We start from the raw sequence: 15,337 nt of genomic DNA, 5'->3' as shown, positions 1-15,337 counted from the left end.
CTACTGCTACGCATTCTCTTTTTCTCATTTGTTTCCCCTAAAAGTAATTATATCAGGACCTCAGAAAACCTCTCGGCCCAAAAGCTTTAAGAAGAAAACTATACAGACAAAATTTTGGACCACACGGCTTCTGCTTGGTCTCCCACTGTAAACATTAATCTCTTCACCTTTTTTTACCACATATTTCAGCTGTCTGGACTATACTTAGTCCATGAAACAGAAACCTAGGAATCATCTGGATTTCCTCAGACAGCCTGAGAAGAACAGATGGAGAGGTGACACTGTAGCTATCAGTGAAACAAACTGTATCCCTGCTGAGATGGTGGGTTATTGCACAGACCTGCTGCTGTTTGCAGCTTTGAAAGAGATTAACGTTGGGCCCCTTCAGTCTTTGGGGCCACCTTCTCCTGTGTGAACTCACCTAACAGCTTTTGCAGCACCTGCCCATCATAAAGGTCCTCTTCAAGCTGTTTGACAATGATTCTCTCCTCCACAAGCACATCATTAATCCAGTCAATTAGAACCTAGAAGTACAGAAAAAGGAGGCAAATGTCTAAAAACCACTGAAATATGATCCTTCCATTCAAGGCAGTAATCAGGAATATAAAACAGAACAAGAGTAACCATATTTATATATTCCCAAGTCACAGAGAAGTAACAGACAAGGATATGCTTTTGCTCTACTGTTTTTAATTCAGTTCTCACAGCATGACAATTTTAGTGCCCTCTGTTTTTCCTCATTAAAATGTCTCTTACTGCAGCAATTCTAAAGCAAGTAGTAACTATCAGCTCTGCAACAATAACCTTTGCTAGTACCTATGTTCTCCAGATCCCAAAACTCATCTCTTACCTGTTTTATGTGAACAGCATACCTGCCAACAGATGCCAATAGTCCCACCTTCCCACTATGATCTCTACCCTGCACAGATGTGAGCACTGTGCCAGAAGGAAGAGCTTCTGAGGGGAAAGAGTGAATGATTCTACTAACAGGAGCTAAACAGACCCACCAGCTAGATCCCCACCATTAGCAACAGGACAATACATTTTATCTTAAGGTATTGCAGAATATTGAAGTCCGGAATTAAAATTTTGGTCAACTAGGCCTGATAACCATTCTACAACATATATAATAGTCCCTATATGCTGACTACCATAACTTTCAAAATCATTCAATCATCTGCAAAACAGGAATGAACATGAAGAATCTTTAAAAAGAAAAGGAACTGAGTTAAGTTTTCCAGATGCCAAAGATAATAATTTCCAAACAGTTACAGGAAAAAGAGCCTTGACTGTTTGAAGTTGGCAGTAGTATTTTCCTCCAACTTATTATTTGGAAAATTAAATGACTTTCACAAAAATAATATAGTCCTGTGGGAAGAGATGTAAAGTTAAATCCTGTTAAATCTTTGCATCTATAAGGGGAGAAGAGTATTGCCAATGATAGACATGCAAAATCCAGTAACTGGAGTTACCTAAAGCAAGGTAAATTCTGCATTTTTTAATTTGCTTCATATAAAATTGTCGGTTCTTTTAATTCACTTTCTGATTAGATCCCATACTTCATATCCTCTCCTTGGCAGTCACGGTGCCTAAGAAATTTTTTTGTTTTTAATATTCAAGAGATTGTGAAACAAAAAGCAAGTAAACAAAACATAGACAAGCTTGCACTGGAAGCCACACACTTTGGCAATCCAAACACAAACATCTGAATATGTTAAGTAATTCAGCCTGGCTACTGAGGTTCATTGAATCTACCAACCTCAAGGAAGTTTTGCTAGGCTTTGTGTCCATGAAGAAGCCTGCAATCCAAACGTGAAATACTAATGCGTCATGTACCTCTAATCTGTATCTTCAGTACTTCCAAAGCACACTGAAAATATGCAGGGCTGAAACTCAGCTCTAAAAATAGTGCAAGCAGCAAACTTTAGCTGGGCGATATGGCAACCAGACACTTCATGGAAAGCAAGGATCAGCATCAATGCTCACATATGTAAATCACTTTTGCCCTATAAGCTGCCTGGAGGGATGAAACATCTCAATAATAAAAACTACTCCTCTAAGAGCTTTCTTTCAAAAAAAAGCTTTTCTGATAAGTTATTCACTAGTCAATATTAGTAACTTGTATAAAAATGGTCTTCTCTAGAGCAGGTAAAGGAAAGATGTTTGAAAACAGATGTGGACATGACGATATGCTCTGACCAGTATTACTGCCCCTCTGCTTCCCTGTGACCTTGCAGGAACCTTATCTATCACTTGGGCCATTCCCTCTATCAGATGGCCTCCACTGTGCGGTCACAGCTACTACCACTGTTTCAATACTTGCAGCCAAGTTCCATGCTTCTACACCCACCTAATGCCATTTGCTGGGCAGGAGGAGCATCATTTCTCCCTCTCCTTCCCCTGCCTCGTGCTGCCCTGCTGCAGCACCTTCGTGGTTTGCACTGCCAATGAACTGATAACTGCACTTCTCCTGCCTGAGCAGCCCAGGCTGCTGGCACACCCGCTACCCCTGGCACCTGGGGTCCTGGATTGAAAGGGGTATTGCAACACCGAAGGTACGGTCATCCTCCCACTTTTGTAGTGGTCATGGGAGAAATGATGGGAAGCTTGTCTCCTGACACATGTTCCAACACACCCTGGAAACCATCTTGCTCCTATGTCACACAGCCTGATATCTATGTCATATATGAGCAGGAAAAAAAACGTCAAGACAATTGCTCTTCACCCTCTAGCAGTTCTCAGGATGCCTCTTCAGCAGCCTCTGGATCAAGTAAACTCTCTCTGCCCATTCTTTCACCTCTAGATTTAAAGCTGGGATTTTTGTCAGCTACCATCAGACACAGGGCATCAAATATTTGGATTTCCATTGAGAACCCCAATCAAAATTAGCTCATCAAAGATTACAGCTAGCAAAAGTTAAACTCGAGAAGATGCAGCTTAAATAAAACAGTTAGAGTTCTGCTCTGGAGGTGGGGAACCATGACTGCATTTGGAGAGAAAACTCTAATCAGCTATTCTTGTCTCTCAATCCTTTTGAGGGGATAGAAGGACATTTATGGTAAAAGACTGGACAGAGACATTAGACAAGTTAGCAAAGGATTACCACAGTTGGAAGACAATGAGAAGAGGGATACCATCTTTGGTCTCAAAACTTTTCACCTCTGGTACAGAAAAGTGACTCCTAAATTACAAAATACTTTCTTGTCCCAGATCATCTAGAAAGAGATTTTTGAAGCCTGTCAATAAGGTGATTGCCCAATTCCAAAATGATACAAGTTGAACATGCATAGACATCAACAGAAAAACAAATGAAGAAATCAAAGTCATAGAAGATTTGAGTTGTCCATGAGATTTACAGAGCAGACTTTCAAAAATCACCTGAAGTTCAGCTTAGATTATCATTTGGTAATCAGATCCCATTACATTCCCTACAGGAAGAGGCCAGATTTTCAGAAGTCCCCAGAAGGGACATTGTTAAAGGAAGACTCAGGATGCTGAACTATTTGAAACCTGTAATTAACATTTTATTTGTCTTTCCTGTGCTGAATTATATTGAACTTAGAATCTAGAAAAGGAATTAAAGGAATTAAAAAGAAAAGTTTGGAAGTACCTTCTAGTATAGGAGCAAACATACATTCCCAGTGTGTAGGTACAGAGGAACCACGAAGCAGCTTTGGGTACAGGATGTTCAAAAAGGGAAACATCGTATGAGCTACTTAAACCTTTCAGACAAATTTTGCACTAAGAAACTTTTGGAAAAAAAAAAAGTACATAAAAAAGATACAAATTAAACAAGGTCTAGTCATAGTTATTTTATTATTTTATTAGTTAGGCACCTGAAAGAAAGAGAAATATGCAAAAAAAATGTTCTAAATTCTTTAGTACTCAGACTACAACTTCAGCTCTGCTTGAGAAAACAAATTTGCAACTTATATTTACAAAAAAAATCCAAGTTTTTTTTTTAACAGCCCTTGAAGACTGACAAGTGTTGTAATTAAAAAAAACAAACAAACAAACCCCCAAAATCTGCTGGTCCACCTCTTGATTTCCTGATTGTGTCTTAATTAGGAGCCTGAAAAATGTTTATGCACAGATTTTTTTTTTTTTTACCTTTTCTATGGGAAATAAAGCACCATATTGCTTATTGAAATGACTAACACACAGAAATACCTTCTGACTTTCTGCTCACAGAAAGTCAGCTCTCCAGTTCTTTGTAGTTGCTCCTTCATGTAAAGACAGAAGCAGAAAACATTCAATAACCTGAATGTCTAAAAATTTAAACAGCTTGATACAGGCACAGAGCAGTTGGTGTGAAGCAGACAGAAGGTGCAGCCATAGAGCTTTTCCTGTGCATGAAAATACACTTAACTTCGATCCGTCTGGTCTCACACTTCTCTACCCATTCCTTCATACAACCGCAGTTCAATATTGCCTTTTAAGTTAGGGCTGCATTTGCTGCATTTAATAATGGACGTAAGAGAAACACTGCAGGACTGAGGAAGTGCTTTACTGCAAAGCCTGCTCTCCCAGTGTCAGCCCTAACACCATGCCTTACACACAACGGCTGGTGAAGCCACCACAAGATCTCACAAGTAGCTCATGATTTTCCATGGAGCTGAGACTCATCTTCTTGTTCAGTACTTGGAGACTCACCAAACAGTATGCAGGTTCATAGAAGTTTGCTTGGTCACTTAAATTGTCATACCTTCATAAAAATACGCTTTTCTAGTCTTCTGCAGTATTTGGAATTAGCAGTGTGATTTTAAAACTTTAATACAATATCCCCATGTTCTCAAAACCACGTCTGCCCTTTCATGCATATCCACACTCATATAAAACAATCCACACTCATATAAAACATCTCTGAACCACATCAAATGCTCAGACACATGCGTTTGGAGTTGTAAAATTTTCAGCAGTGTTTTAAATTCTGACATGTCCATTTATTGTATCATTTTTAGGACAAATGCATATGTCTGGTTAAATGAGCCATGTTGCATTACTAAATACTGGGCTGAAAATTGAAATTTGCCATGAGGCAGACAGCTGAAACCAGAGTGCTAGAAATCTAGAAGGAAAAAATGAGACTTTCTGGCCAATTTGGTTTTTCAGTTCATGCAAGATGCGTTTTTACATCAAACTTCACCAGCTCGGTATTTTCGTTCTGCAGGCTGGCTGCTCCCATGGCAGTGAGGCACATTCAGAGTTAATCTGCAAGAGTTCAAGGGCATAAGGACCCCACAGTCACTACTATATAATGAACAAAATTAAAAACAAGACAAAACACATGAACACATCTGGCACAACAGGAAAACAGGAAGCCCAGTCACCAAAAACAGCAAAGAAAGAAAAGCCTGACTTCAATGCCCTTTTCCCCCCAACTTCTGGGAGAATTAGGAAGCAGAGATCAAAGGTATGAAAGCTTAACTGGCTTCAGGGTTAAGCATGGAAATTAATACTAAAAATTCATATTCAGGCCTGGAAACAATTGACTCAGCACAAAGCACTGGCAGCCTGCAAACAAAGAGAAGGCTTCTTGTTTTCAAAAGCAGACCACAGAGCATTCAGGAAGCACGGTTTCGTCTGGTCACACATGAAACCTTACCAAAAGGACAGTGGCTTCATTTTGGTTTCCTCTTCACCACAGTGACATTTTAAAAAGCCATAAAATTAGACATGGAAATGGTCAGAATTTCTAGGACAGTGAAGGATTTACTACAAATGAGAATGCTTACTCGTTTCAGGTAGTACGCAGAGCAGCAGTGTTTGGATCTGTAATAGGTTTAGATAAGGCTTCAAAGGCCAAAAGTTGTTGCAGTATCAGCTGATCTTACAGAAGTCTTTGCAGGGAGAGAAAGCATCACAAGACTGTGACTTGCTGTCTTTTGTCAAGGCAAGGCACTGTCAGATGGGACCCAGTTCTTGCAAGCTGCTGTTCTAAAATTTTGTACTCAATTACTGGAAGCTGCTCTTCTTACTTTTCCTACTGAAACACACGAGAAAACCCTAGGAAATGAGCCACCTATGTGAAAAGTTAAAATATCTTCTCAAAGTCTCTGACTCAATTCCTACAGCCTATTAACTCTAATTATGTTTAGGATGACAATCAGCCACGAAGCTTTTGAAACTTTTACCCTTCAGCCATACCTGAACCAGAAGGGAGAAAAAAAAAGATTCCTTCCACCTTTACACCCAAGACACAAAGAAACAGACATGAGCAACAAGGGAAGGACACATAGATCAGCCTTTCTTTTTTTTTTTTTTAAGTATTCAAATGAGAGCTAGAAGAACCCCCAAACAGTCTTTACAATTATTGACACGGAGCAACTCTGAGAACTTTAGATATTAACGGAAACTGTGTTTTAAACAGATTCACAATAACATACAGACTGGAAACCTGACTTTGAAGTATGCAAGAAGAAACAATATATCACAGGACACCTCTGTATCCAGTCACAAACCAGCTCAAACTTACAACTCCAATTCTCACTTTAAATTAGTTGTGCACTTGTCACTTGGCAAATACTTGACAATGAATAAAAGAAGCTGACACATTTCAGACACCAGAAATAAGAGTATTTTGTGAATAAATTATTTATACATATATACAAACAAAACGATTACTCATCTCTCTTTCCCTGACCTGACTTTTCAGCCTTGGGTCTGTTCAGCCATGTACCAAACTGCGTCTGATTACACGGGGCAAATGAAGCAAGGAAAAAAAGGCTGCTGGCCACAGAGGGAACTTATTTGAACACACCACTTCATACCAACAAACTGTGGCCAACTATTTTTAAAATACCATAAATGATGGTAATAAACAACACTTTGAGGCATAATTCTAAGTCCTGACGATTTTCATATGTGCAAGAAAATCTAAAGCATATATTCTAGCATCCCCAACTAAGCAGCCCTCAATAAGGGGATTCACTGTATATTTGCTTTCATAAGAATGAGGCATTTTGTTGGTTTTTTTTCCTCTTTTGGTCTCTCCGCGTTACCACAATGCTACACAATATGTCTCTCCAGAGTTACAACAGCTCTGTCAAAATCACTTCCAAATGCTCACACGAGATCGGAATGATCAATCCATGATGCATATAATCCCTATGGCATGAGGCTAGCAGAAATTAAAACAACATTTCGTGGAGACAAAGATGCTAAAGCAAAGTTGGCAACAGAGATCTCCGCTGCTTCCTTTCACCGAATTTCATTTACCCAACTGCATGTGAATGACAGAACAAAAACACTCAAAATCAATGATGGCAAACCATTGGCATGTCTGACTGGTGCTGAAAGAGATTTGGGCTGGCACCAATAAAACTAAGTCATACTGTCAAATTTCAAAAGGCATGAGGCTCTATTGCTGCTATTGACACATTCCTCTCTGAGGGGAAAAGAGAGAGAACCACTCTGAACTATAAAAGCCTCCATCTATTCAGCTCCTCACTCCTCGCTAGTCCGTGGAGATCTCTCATTTCAAGCTCTGTGGGGCAGGCAGTCTTTTTTGCTGGCTGCTGCTGTACAGCACTTAGCACTGATAATTCTCAGCCAGCACTGAGGCTCTCGGAAAATGTCACTAAGCACTGAAGAACAGAAAACAAGGAATAAATTGCTCATTTTCTTGCGTTATCCAAACTCTGTGGCATAAAATAGGTTTTGCCAACATAATTCAAACCTCTCCCTGCCTTACCGATTCACACCAACATAGTGTTAAATACCTCTCTAGCTGAATCTCTGTAAAAACTCTCAACTTCTGAGAGGTATGCAAATGATTAGCAATTACCCAAATTACATAATTTTCAAGTAGGCACTCTACAGGACACATCTCTCCTTTGAGGATGATCCCAAGGAAACAATCTCCAGTTACATCCTGTTCCCTGCACCAGCCGCTCCAGTTCAATGGGTAACACGTTACTACCTCTTCGTGCCAGTGTGCACCGGTGTAGTGAACCAGAGCCTGATTTGGCAATGTGCTCTATGCACCCAGATACACTCTCGAGTGCTGCTCTATCCCTGATTTTCATTCCTCTTGAATGTTTTCAGGTTTTTAAACTAGAATATATAACCTTGCTAGACTATGACATCCAGGGAAGACACTCTAACTCATATTAAATTCAACAGCAAAATTCCCAATATAAAAGGAATTTCAATCTCAGTATCAGGTCTCCTGCATCACAGAGTACATCTAGTTCCTTCAGTGCAACAACTCTGGTTCAGCTGAATTATTCATGACATATCGCTGCTCCACTAGCAAAGAAACCACAGTACATCTTGAAAGAGTGGTGCAAGACCACTGTACCTTTTGAAAGAATTAACGGATTTGGGTAATAACAAAGACAGAATGTGCAAATCCACTGGATTTAAAACCACAATGTATTCCAGGTGAATTAGAATAACAAAGAAATTCCAGCACAGATCCTTGCTAAACTTGGTTTGATGTGGTTTTGTAATCCTAAACATGTTACTGCAGTGTTAATAACAGACCACTGGGCTTGTTTTAAAGATGTACCAAGCAAGCAGTTTGCTGAGGCATTCTGTGAAGCGCATGTGTGCAGCCAGGGTACACAAGGTTTCCTGAAAGGAACGTGCCACAGGTCAACCCCCAATCTGGAGACAGTAGACACTATCCAAAGTTTTTAGACCTACTCAGCTAAAGCTGCATTGTTGTTTCTAACAAAATCATTTTTTAAAATAATTTTTAAATAATAAAGAGGAAGTATAGTGAGAAGTATAACATAAGAATAAATGGTTTTTGGAAAGAGATCACGGTTGTTCAGAATTGCCAGCCCTTCTCTCCCTGCTCAAGCTTTCACTGTTAACCTCAACAACTTATTGCACAGAAAAGGTTGTCCTAAACACTAATCTCTCAAGATCAAATCCTCCATTATGAGCACTGAGGCAGAAATCCACATCTCTCATCAGCAAGCTGGGAACACTATTATCAACACCTTCGGCAGGTGTCTCCAGTGACGATACAGACTCAGGGCAATCTGGCCTCCGCCGCAGCACACAGGAAAACCTCGGACTTTTCTTCTTTAAAAGAATACAATAGAATATAGGACAAGAAGAATTTCAATTCCAACTTTCCCTTAACACCAGAGGTCTCCTCGTTGTCCCCTACCATGCCACTGCTCATGTCAGTACTACTCTTCCCTCTCCTGAAATCTCACTAATGCTTTCCAAAGCTCCTTCCCTGTTTTCATAGACAGAAGGAACCTTTGTTTACATGCAGTGACTGCAGGTAGGCTGAAGCTAAACACCAATCCTCGTTGTGATAATCACAAGGATATAAACAGAACACAGAGCTTTACTCCCTAACTGCCACGAGCACTCTGACATTCTGCCTTTTCTTGTTTCTCTCACTCCTTTTAGCCTTACCTTGTTAATGACCTCAGTTTTCACAGATATACTTCAGTAACAAGTTGTATCCCTCAACTATATTCGTGGTAACCAGCTTGTAAATGACTCTGGCTCACTAGTTAAATTGAAGAAGGACAAAACAATGATTTCCTACCTTGATGAGTTCTTTGAACTTGGGGTCTTCTTTTGAGTTAGGATCAATCATAGTGCGTTCCTCATTCTCCTCTGTCCAAGTAAAACGGGAAACTTTAGTTAGATCCACTTCAAATGCACACTGAAATACCGCAACAATTCCTAATCATGAAGTGGCCTGTCAGATGATCAAGAAATGACAGTGCCTAGTCATCATCTTAGCAAGGGAATATCCAATGATCAAAGTGCTAGGCATTTTTAGAGACACAGAGAAAGGTAACACAGCCCTAACTTCTCTAAAATAAGATTGTTTTCACTAACCTTACCCAGCTCAGACCCTGGAGAATAAATCAGGAAAATCATTGTTCTCTACACTCTGTGGGGCATATTAATATTAACATATCAAAAAGTGCAGTCAACTACTTTTCTCCCTCTCCTCAATTTTGTATTTAATTTTGGACACCTGTCCAAAATTACACAGTCTTGAAGAGTATACAAAGCTTATGGCAGTACACTCAGTGCAACTGCTGACACTTGGGCTGTTTGTGCCTCCGCTCTCTGGTTCCCTGAAAGTTGGTCACGCATGTGGCTCTGAGTGCACGAACTCCTTAACCTCTGGTTACATGCAGAATGAAAATTACCCCAATTTACATCAGCTGTACTTGTGCATGGGGGAAGAACACAAAATAGATTTCTCAGGCGTACAGTCCTATGGGATAGGGAGATGCGAGAAACACTCTCCAATAGCCAGCAGAACAACCACAAGAGGCATAAATATAAAAAATAATTTTACAATGGATGACTTGGTACAGAAAATACAGAAATCTTGGTAGCAAAATCAACTTGAGCTCAGTAAGGCTAACAACCAAACAACCTTTGGCAGAATTATCTCCACAACAGCACATATGGAAACATGCATGTTGATATGTTACTGTAGATAAGACACCAGTATTCACAAAGCAGCTGGAGCAAGTCAAGTATTTTGAATTCTGGTGCTTGCTTTCAAGTAGCAGACCTCTCCTTGCACCCTTCATTTTAGCTCCTTTAGTAGCAAAGTGGTAGCTGTGATCTAGGTTAGATCTGTTCCTTTACGTGGGGAGCTAACCCAGACTGCTACACAACAAGAACACAAGGATGGTCGACAGTGTCACAGCTACGTGAGAAGATCCACATCTCTTCAGCTAAAATAATTATTTAGAGACCCCATGGATTTATCTTTAACTGAGTCTAGGCAGGCCACACAAAGTCCTGTTTTCCTACTGATTTCCCAATTCCTTCCAGCATGACAACAAAGGAGGGGTTTTTCGGTATGACCCCAGGTCAGGCCATTGCCACATTGCAGAGAGGAATCCCTTCCAACAATGACTAATTGACAGTGACTTCCTATTGCAGGGCTACACTTCACTGACATCAGATGGAAAACACAGCACTTGCACATCCTAGAGACAAGACAGACTAGACCATCTAACTGGGTTACTTTAGACTTCACCCAGACATTTGGATTCAGTATTTTCCAGGGCCTCTTATCTTTATAAAAAAAACCCCAACCCTGTTTTCTGAACATACTTGATAAATTTCCACAAACCCAGAAAAAACACATGAATTCCTTTGCTGCTTTTTTCCCTCTATTCCTTTACTTCCTCATTACTCCCTGGGATGAGTCAGGCAGTCTAGTCGTACGGAAGTGACACCCACTACACACCCAAATTATTGCTAACTGAAACCCTGAACAGGATTTGGCGCATAATGGTATACAATTCACCACAGAACTTTGCTTAAGGTTCACCAGTGGTCATGTCTTTGCATGACAGGCCTCCAGGAGTGTTCCTGCATCTTCTGAAGTCATACACACCTTTAGTGGTACCCAGAATAAATCATTGGAGACACTCCTGATCCATACATATACACAGAGCAATCAACACTTTGCTCACATCTCAGAAGAACAGCACTTTGCATTTCCTACTACTCTTCTAATCAGAAAATCTAAATAACTAACACTTTTTTGTTTTAATTTCATGTTTTATTATTTGACTCCATGACAGCTTGCTTCAGCTAATTCCATAGATTAAGAGACATATGGCCAGGAAAGAAAAGAAAGTGTTTTATTCCAACTAGTTTTAAACACTTTTTGATACTAAATTATGCTGTTGCTCTTCTAAGGACTCGGGGAGGGCGGGAAATGGAGAGAACAGGAATTTGAGTATTTACTTTCTTTCTATAAAGTAGAAATTGTTTTATATACTTCTATCCTAATCACATTTAATTACTATCTTCAGCAGCCTAAATGCTCTCTGTTCATGTCATTTGCAAAGTGGCAGCAGTAACCCACGGAGGAACGTGGCATCCACCAGTTACTAACAGTGTAGTATGCACATTGAGACGAGGCAGTCCAAGGGTTCCATGACACACACTTCTGCTACAGACTTCCTGTAGCTGGTTCTTTTGCACTTCAGTTCCCCATCTATATATACAGAGAGAGAAGATACTACTTCCTTACCAAAGAAGCATGTCTAGGAAGACAAATAAAGACTGAGATCCACTTGGTCAGTTGGTTATTGGAACTGAAGTAACTCTTAAGCAGACAAAATCCACAGTATTTTCCATCTAATTATTTGCAAATCTCAACTTTCTATTTGCTGTCAGGGTGACCACAGAAGAACTCAAGCTCTCTGCCAATTCATTGAACAAGTCAATTTTCCCATAAACTACCTAGTTTAACTGTATCTGCATAGCTGGCACTGCCCTCAAGGTCTGTAGCTTGGATACTTTACCCAACAGTGTGTCCTCTGGATGTATGTCCACAGCACTTGGGTTCATCGGTGCATTGATAGCATTTTTACCTTCTTCTTGGAGGTCACTCACTGAAGAGACAAAACAGAAAGAAAGACTGTAATAAATGCAAAGTCTGCAGATACCTAGGGATTGAAGTGGGTATTCATAATAAGAGAAAACATCTGGTAGATCAATTTCAAAATCGGCCCACAGTTTATGGAATTAAGAACTGCAGTCACAGTGGAAAATAAAATCAAAGTAACATCTTTTTATAGGTTCTTATTAAACTGAGTGACCACACTACTGGCTGAAAATATTTTGCAAGAAACTCAATTCTGTGGTAAGAGCAATCCCAGAGTGCTTGTTTCTCCAGAAGGAAGGGGTGTGAGCTTTGTCTGCAGGATGTCCCAGACCAAGGGCAGACAGCAAACTAAAAACAAACTCCTTTTCTGATAGCACAGCCACCACTCATCACCACCTTTTCCAGCTGCATAACACCAGGAACTGCAACTTGCTACTAGCCTTATTAAATGCCTCAGAGAATCTCAGGGAGACCTACCAAATGAAAATGTATTTAATTCTAGCATTGCCACTGGCCAAAAATAGATGTAGCACCATCTGGTGAACACAAATCTGGAATTTTTGATTTCAAGCTCTTATCCCAAACCTACAGCTCTCATTTGGGAAAGTCAGTAAAGTACCTTTCATCAATAAAATGGATACTAAAATACTTTCCTACGTCCTGCCACATGGGAGGAACTAAACTTGAGAAAAAGTACTGAATAATTGTTTAGCATCTTCATAGAGCTTTACAGTAAGAAAAGCACTAGCAATGCTATAAAAATTTTACACTCTCCAACGTACATCTCCCCCTAAACTCAGATAATGATTATTTATTATAAGCCAAGCTATTGAAGCACATGCATTTGAAACAGGGGATACAAAGATCCTGTAATAACCCCATCTATTCTGTGACAGTTCTGTGTTAGCGTAGGCTAAGATCATTTGTGGTATTGCAGTCTCCTTGGGAGAGGTCCAAGTCCCATACTCTTTTAGGGGGAAAGCAAGGATTTCCAAATAAATAAGGTCTGCAAGACAAACTTTCCTGGGGAGAGAAAAGGAGGAATAGTTAACTAATAGTCACAGTATCCGAACAAGCACTTCCTTCAAGAATAGTTCCTATTCCACTTTCCAGTTAGAAAATCAAATCACAGGCTACTCATTTGCATGTAGTCTGCAAGGGTTACAAAATTCTGTATTAGTACTTGCTTTTTCCCTGCTCGACAGAAGGGGAAAACAGAGATACTACTGCCCCAGAGGAGGAGAGGGAAGAAGAACACACTACAATCCCCACTCCTTCTCTCATGGATACTTGAAACAGGTGCTTAAAACAAGCTATCACATTTCTTAATTGCAGTTCCAAGATGTTAGCTTATTCCGGTTCACAGCGTGATATTAAGCATGACTAAAATCCTCAATTATGAAATTCTGTTCTTACGTTCTGCAAGCAACAAACACCAGTCTCCTGTTTTGAGACCTTATGGCTTACGAACCATGTCAGAGCAGCTGCTTAGAGCTAACATGGCACAAAGCCTGGGGGAAGGGGGCTGCCAGCAGTATGCATGGCTTGCTTTCTGTGTTGGGTACCTTCTGCAAAGGGAAGCAGAGAAAACAGCATTCTTGACTGCAAACAGAATATAATGCCTGCAAGCTGAGACTTAACCTCCTGAATAAATGTCGTTATTAAATAAGCTCTTAATTATCCTTTTTTGTGCTCATTCTCATTTTCTTGAAAAACACTCCAAACAAAAGTTGGGGAGCTAAGAGGCCTCACGCAACACACCAAAGCACCTCCACCAGCACGCCTTACACCCCACTAGAGCCTTCTCACCCGAGCAGCTCCTACATTGTGATGCCGATAGGAACACAGCCACCAGGAGGCACGAGAAAAAACATGTGGAAACTGGACTTACCAGTAAGATTTTTAAAAACCCTGCTAGGACTATAAATGCCCAAATTCCACTTAAATCAGACTCCTTTTGGAAGTACCAGCCCTGTTTCTAGATGTAACTCTCTTCATTATCATAGCATTGCTGTCATTCTGGGAATGCCAAGCGTTCAATAAGGTCAGGGCATCGCTGTTCCTAACGCTCTGCAAATGCAGAAGAGAGCTGAAAAGTGCCTCTGGGCAGTGAATACATGGTACTATCTTCAGTGTATGCTACATAAACAAAATGCTGCGTACCTTTCAAGGCAGAGTATTTTTAAATATTAATAGTTAATATTAGTTAAACTAGTTTTATTCCTCAAAGTTCTATTAAGATGATACATTTGCCCTTTTTTAACATAAAAATTATCTCCACTCTTCCTAACAAAAATACCTTGTTTCTGAGCAATTTACTAAACCAAAAGAAAACATTAATATGAATGTGAGTTTTAAGCCTCCATCCCTCATGACATGACGAGCCACATAAAACCCTTACGCTTGCTGGTAGATCCAGAGTGGCTGGGCTGGATCCCAGAGGACCAAAACATCTTCTACCGCTACCGGCAAAGCACGGCTCTGCCTGCGGAAAGCCTCCCAAAGCCTGCTGCCCAGAGAGAGCCCTGCTTAAGGAGAGCCTGTACACCAGTCCTACGCAGACAGCTTAGGAAGAGATTCTTGCTACAAACATAATGTTTCCTACCTCCTTTTTTGCGTCTCTTACACAGGAGCCCTGCCATCCCGGCCCCGGCAGCGCAAACGGGTCGCAGAGGAACCGCATGGGCCGTCTGAATGCTGAAGGAGCGGCAGCAACTGGATAAGGGCCTGCCACCTCGGGACTGCCAAACCTACGTTAATTCGGGCAGGGTGACACAGGAGGAGGTACTAAGATAGCCTCCCAGCTGCTAGGTGGGGGCGGGAGGCAGGACACAGCACTTGGCCATGGACTCTCAGCCAGGAATCCCTCTCTATCCTCGCTGCTCCTGCAGAGACCCAAGCGTGTCCCTCGGCCTGCTGCCGGCTGCCTAAGAGCAGGCCTCTCAAAATGGCACCTTTTCTGCAAGGAGCATCTCTGTCCTTTGGCCA

The 15,337-nt window shown here is 40.7% G+C and overlaps 1 protein-coding gene across 4 annotated transcripts in view; it reads right to left on the bottom strand.

The window, feature by feature from the left end:
- Nucleotides 1-15,337, bottom strand: part of PARVB (parvin beta) — a 65,443-nt gene that overhangs the window by 29,034 nt on the left and 21,072 nt on the right. For 3 of the 4 annotated variants that reach the window (XM_086757577.1, XM_086757587.1, XM_086757605.1), the window contains exons 2-4: nucleotides 12,267-12,356; nucleotides 9,518-9,588; nucleotides 422-524 (exon numbers count right to left, since the gene is read on the bottom strand). In XM_086757577.1, the coding sequence (XP_086613703.1) occupies nucleotides 422-524; nucleotides 9,518-9,588; nucleotides 12,267-12,356 (264 nt within the window). Of the gene's footprint in view, nucleotides 1-421; nucleotides 525-9,517; nucleotides 9,589-12,266; nucleotides 12,357-14,954; nucleotides 15,070-15,337 lie in introns of those variants that run through there. The other variant, XM_086757597.1, reaches the window with a different exon arrangement.

Source organism: Chlamydotis macqueenii, chromosome 1, assembly GCF_036417535.1.
Source record: "Chlamydotis macqueenii isolate bChlMac1 chromosome 1, bChlMac1.mat, whole genome shotgun sequence".
NCBI classification, from domain to species: Eukaryota; Metazoa; Chordata; class Aves; order Otidiformes; family Otididae; genus Chlamydotis; species Chlamydotis macqueenii.
Note: the sequence above shows the minus strand (reverse complement) of the source record. Positions and strands in the feature narration are given on the sequence as shown.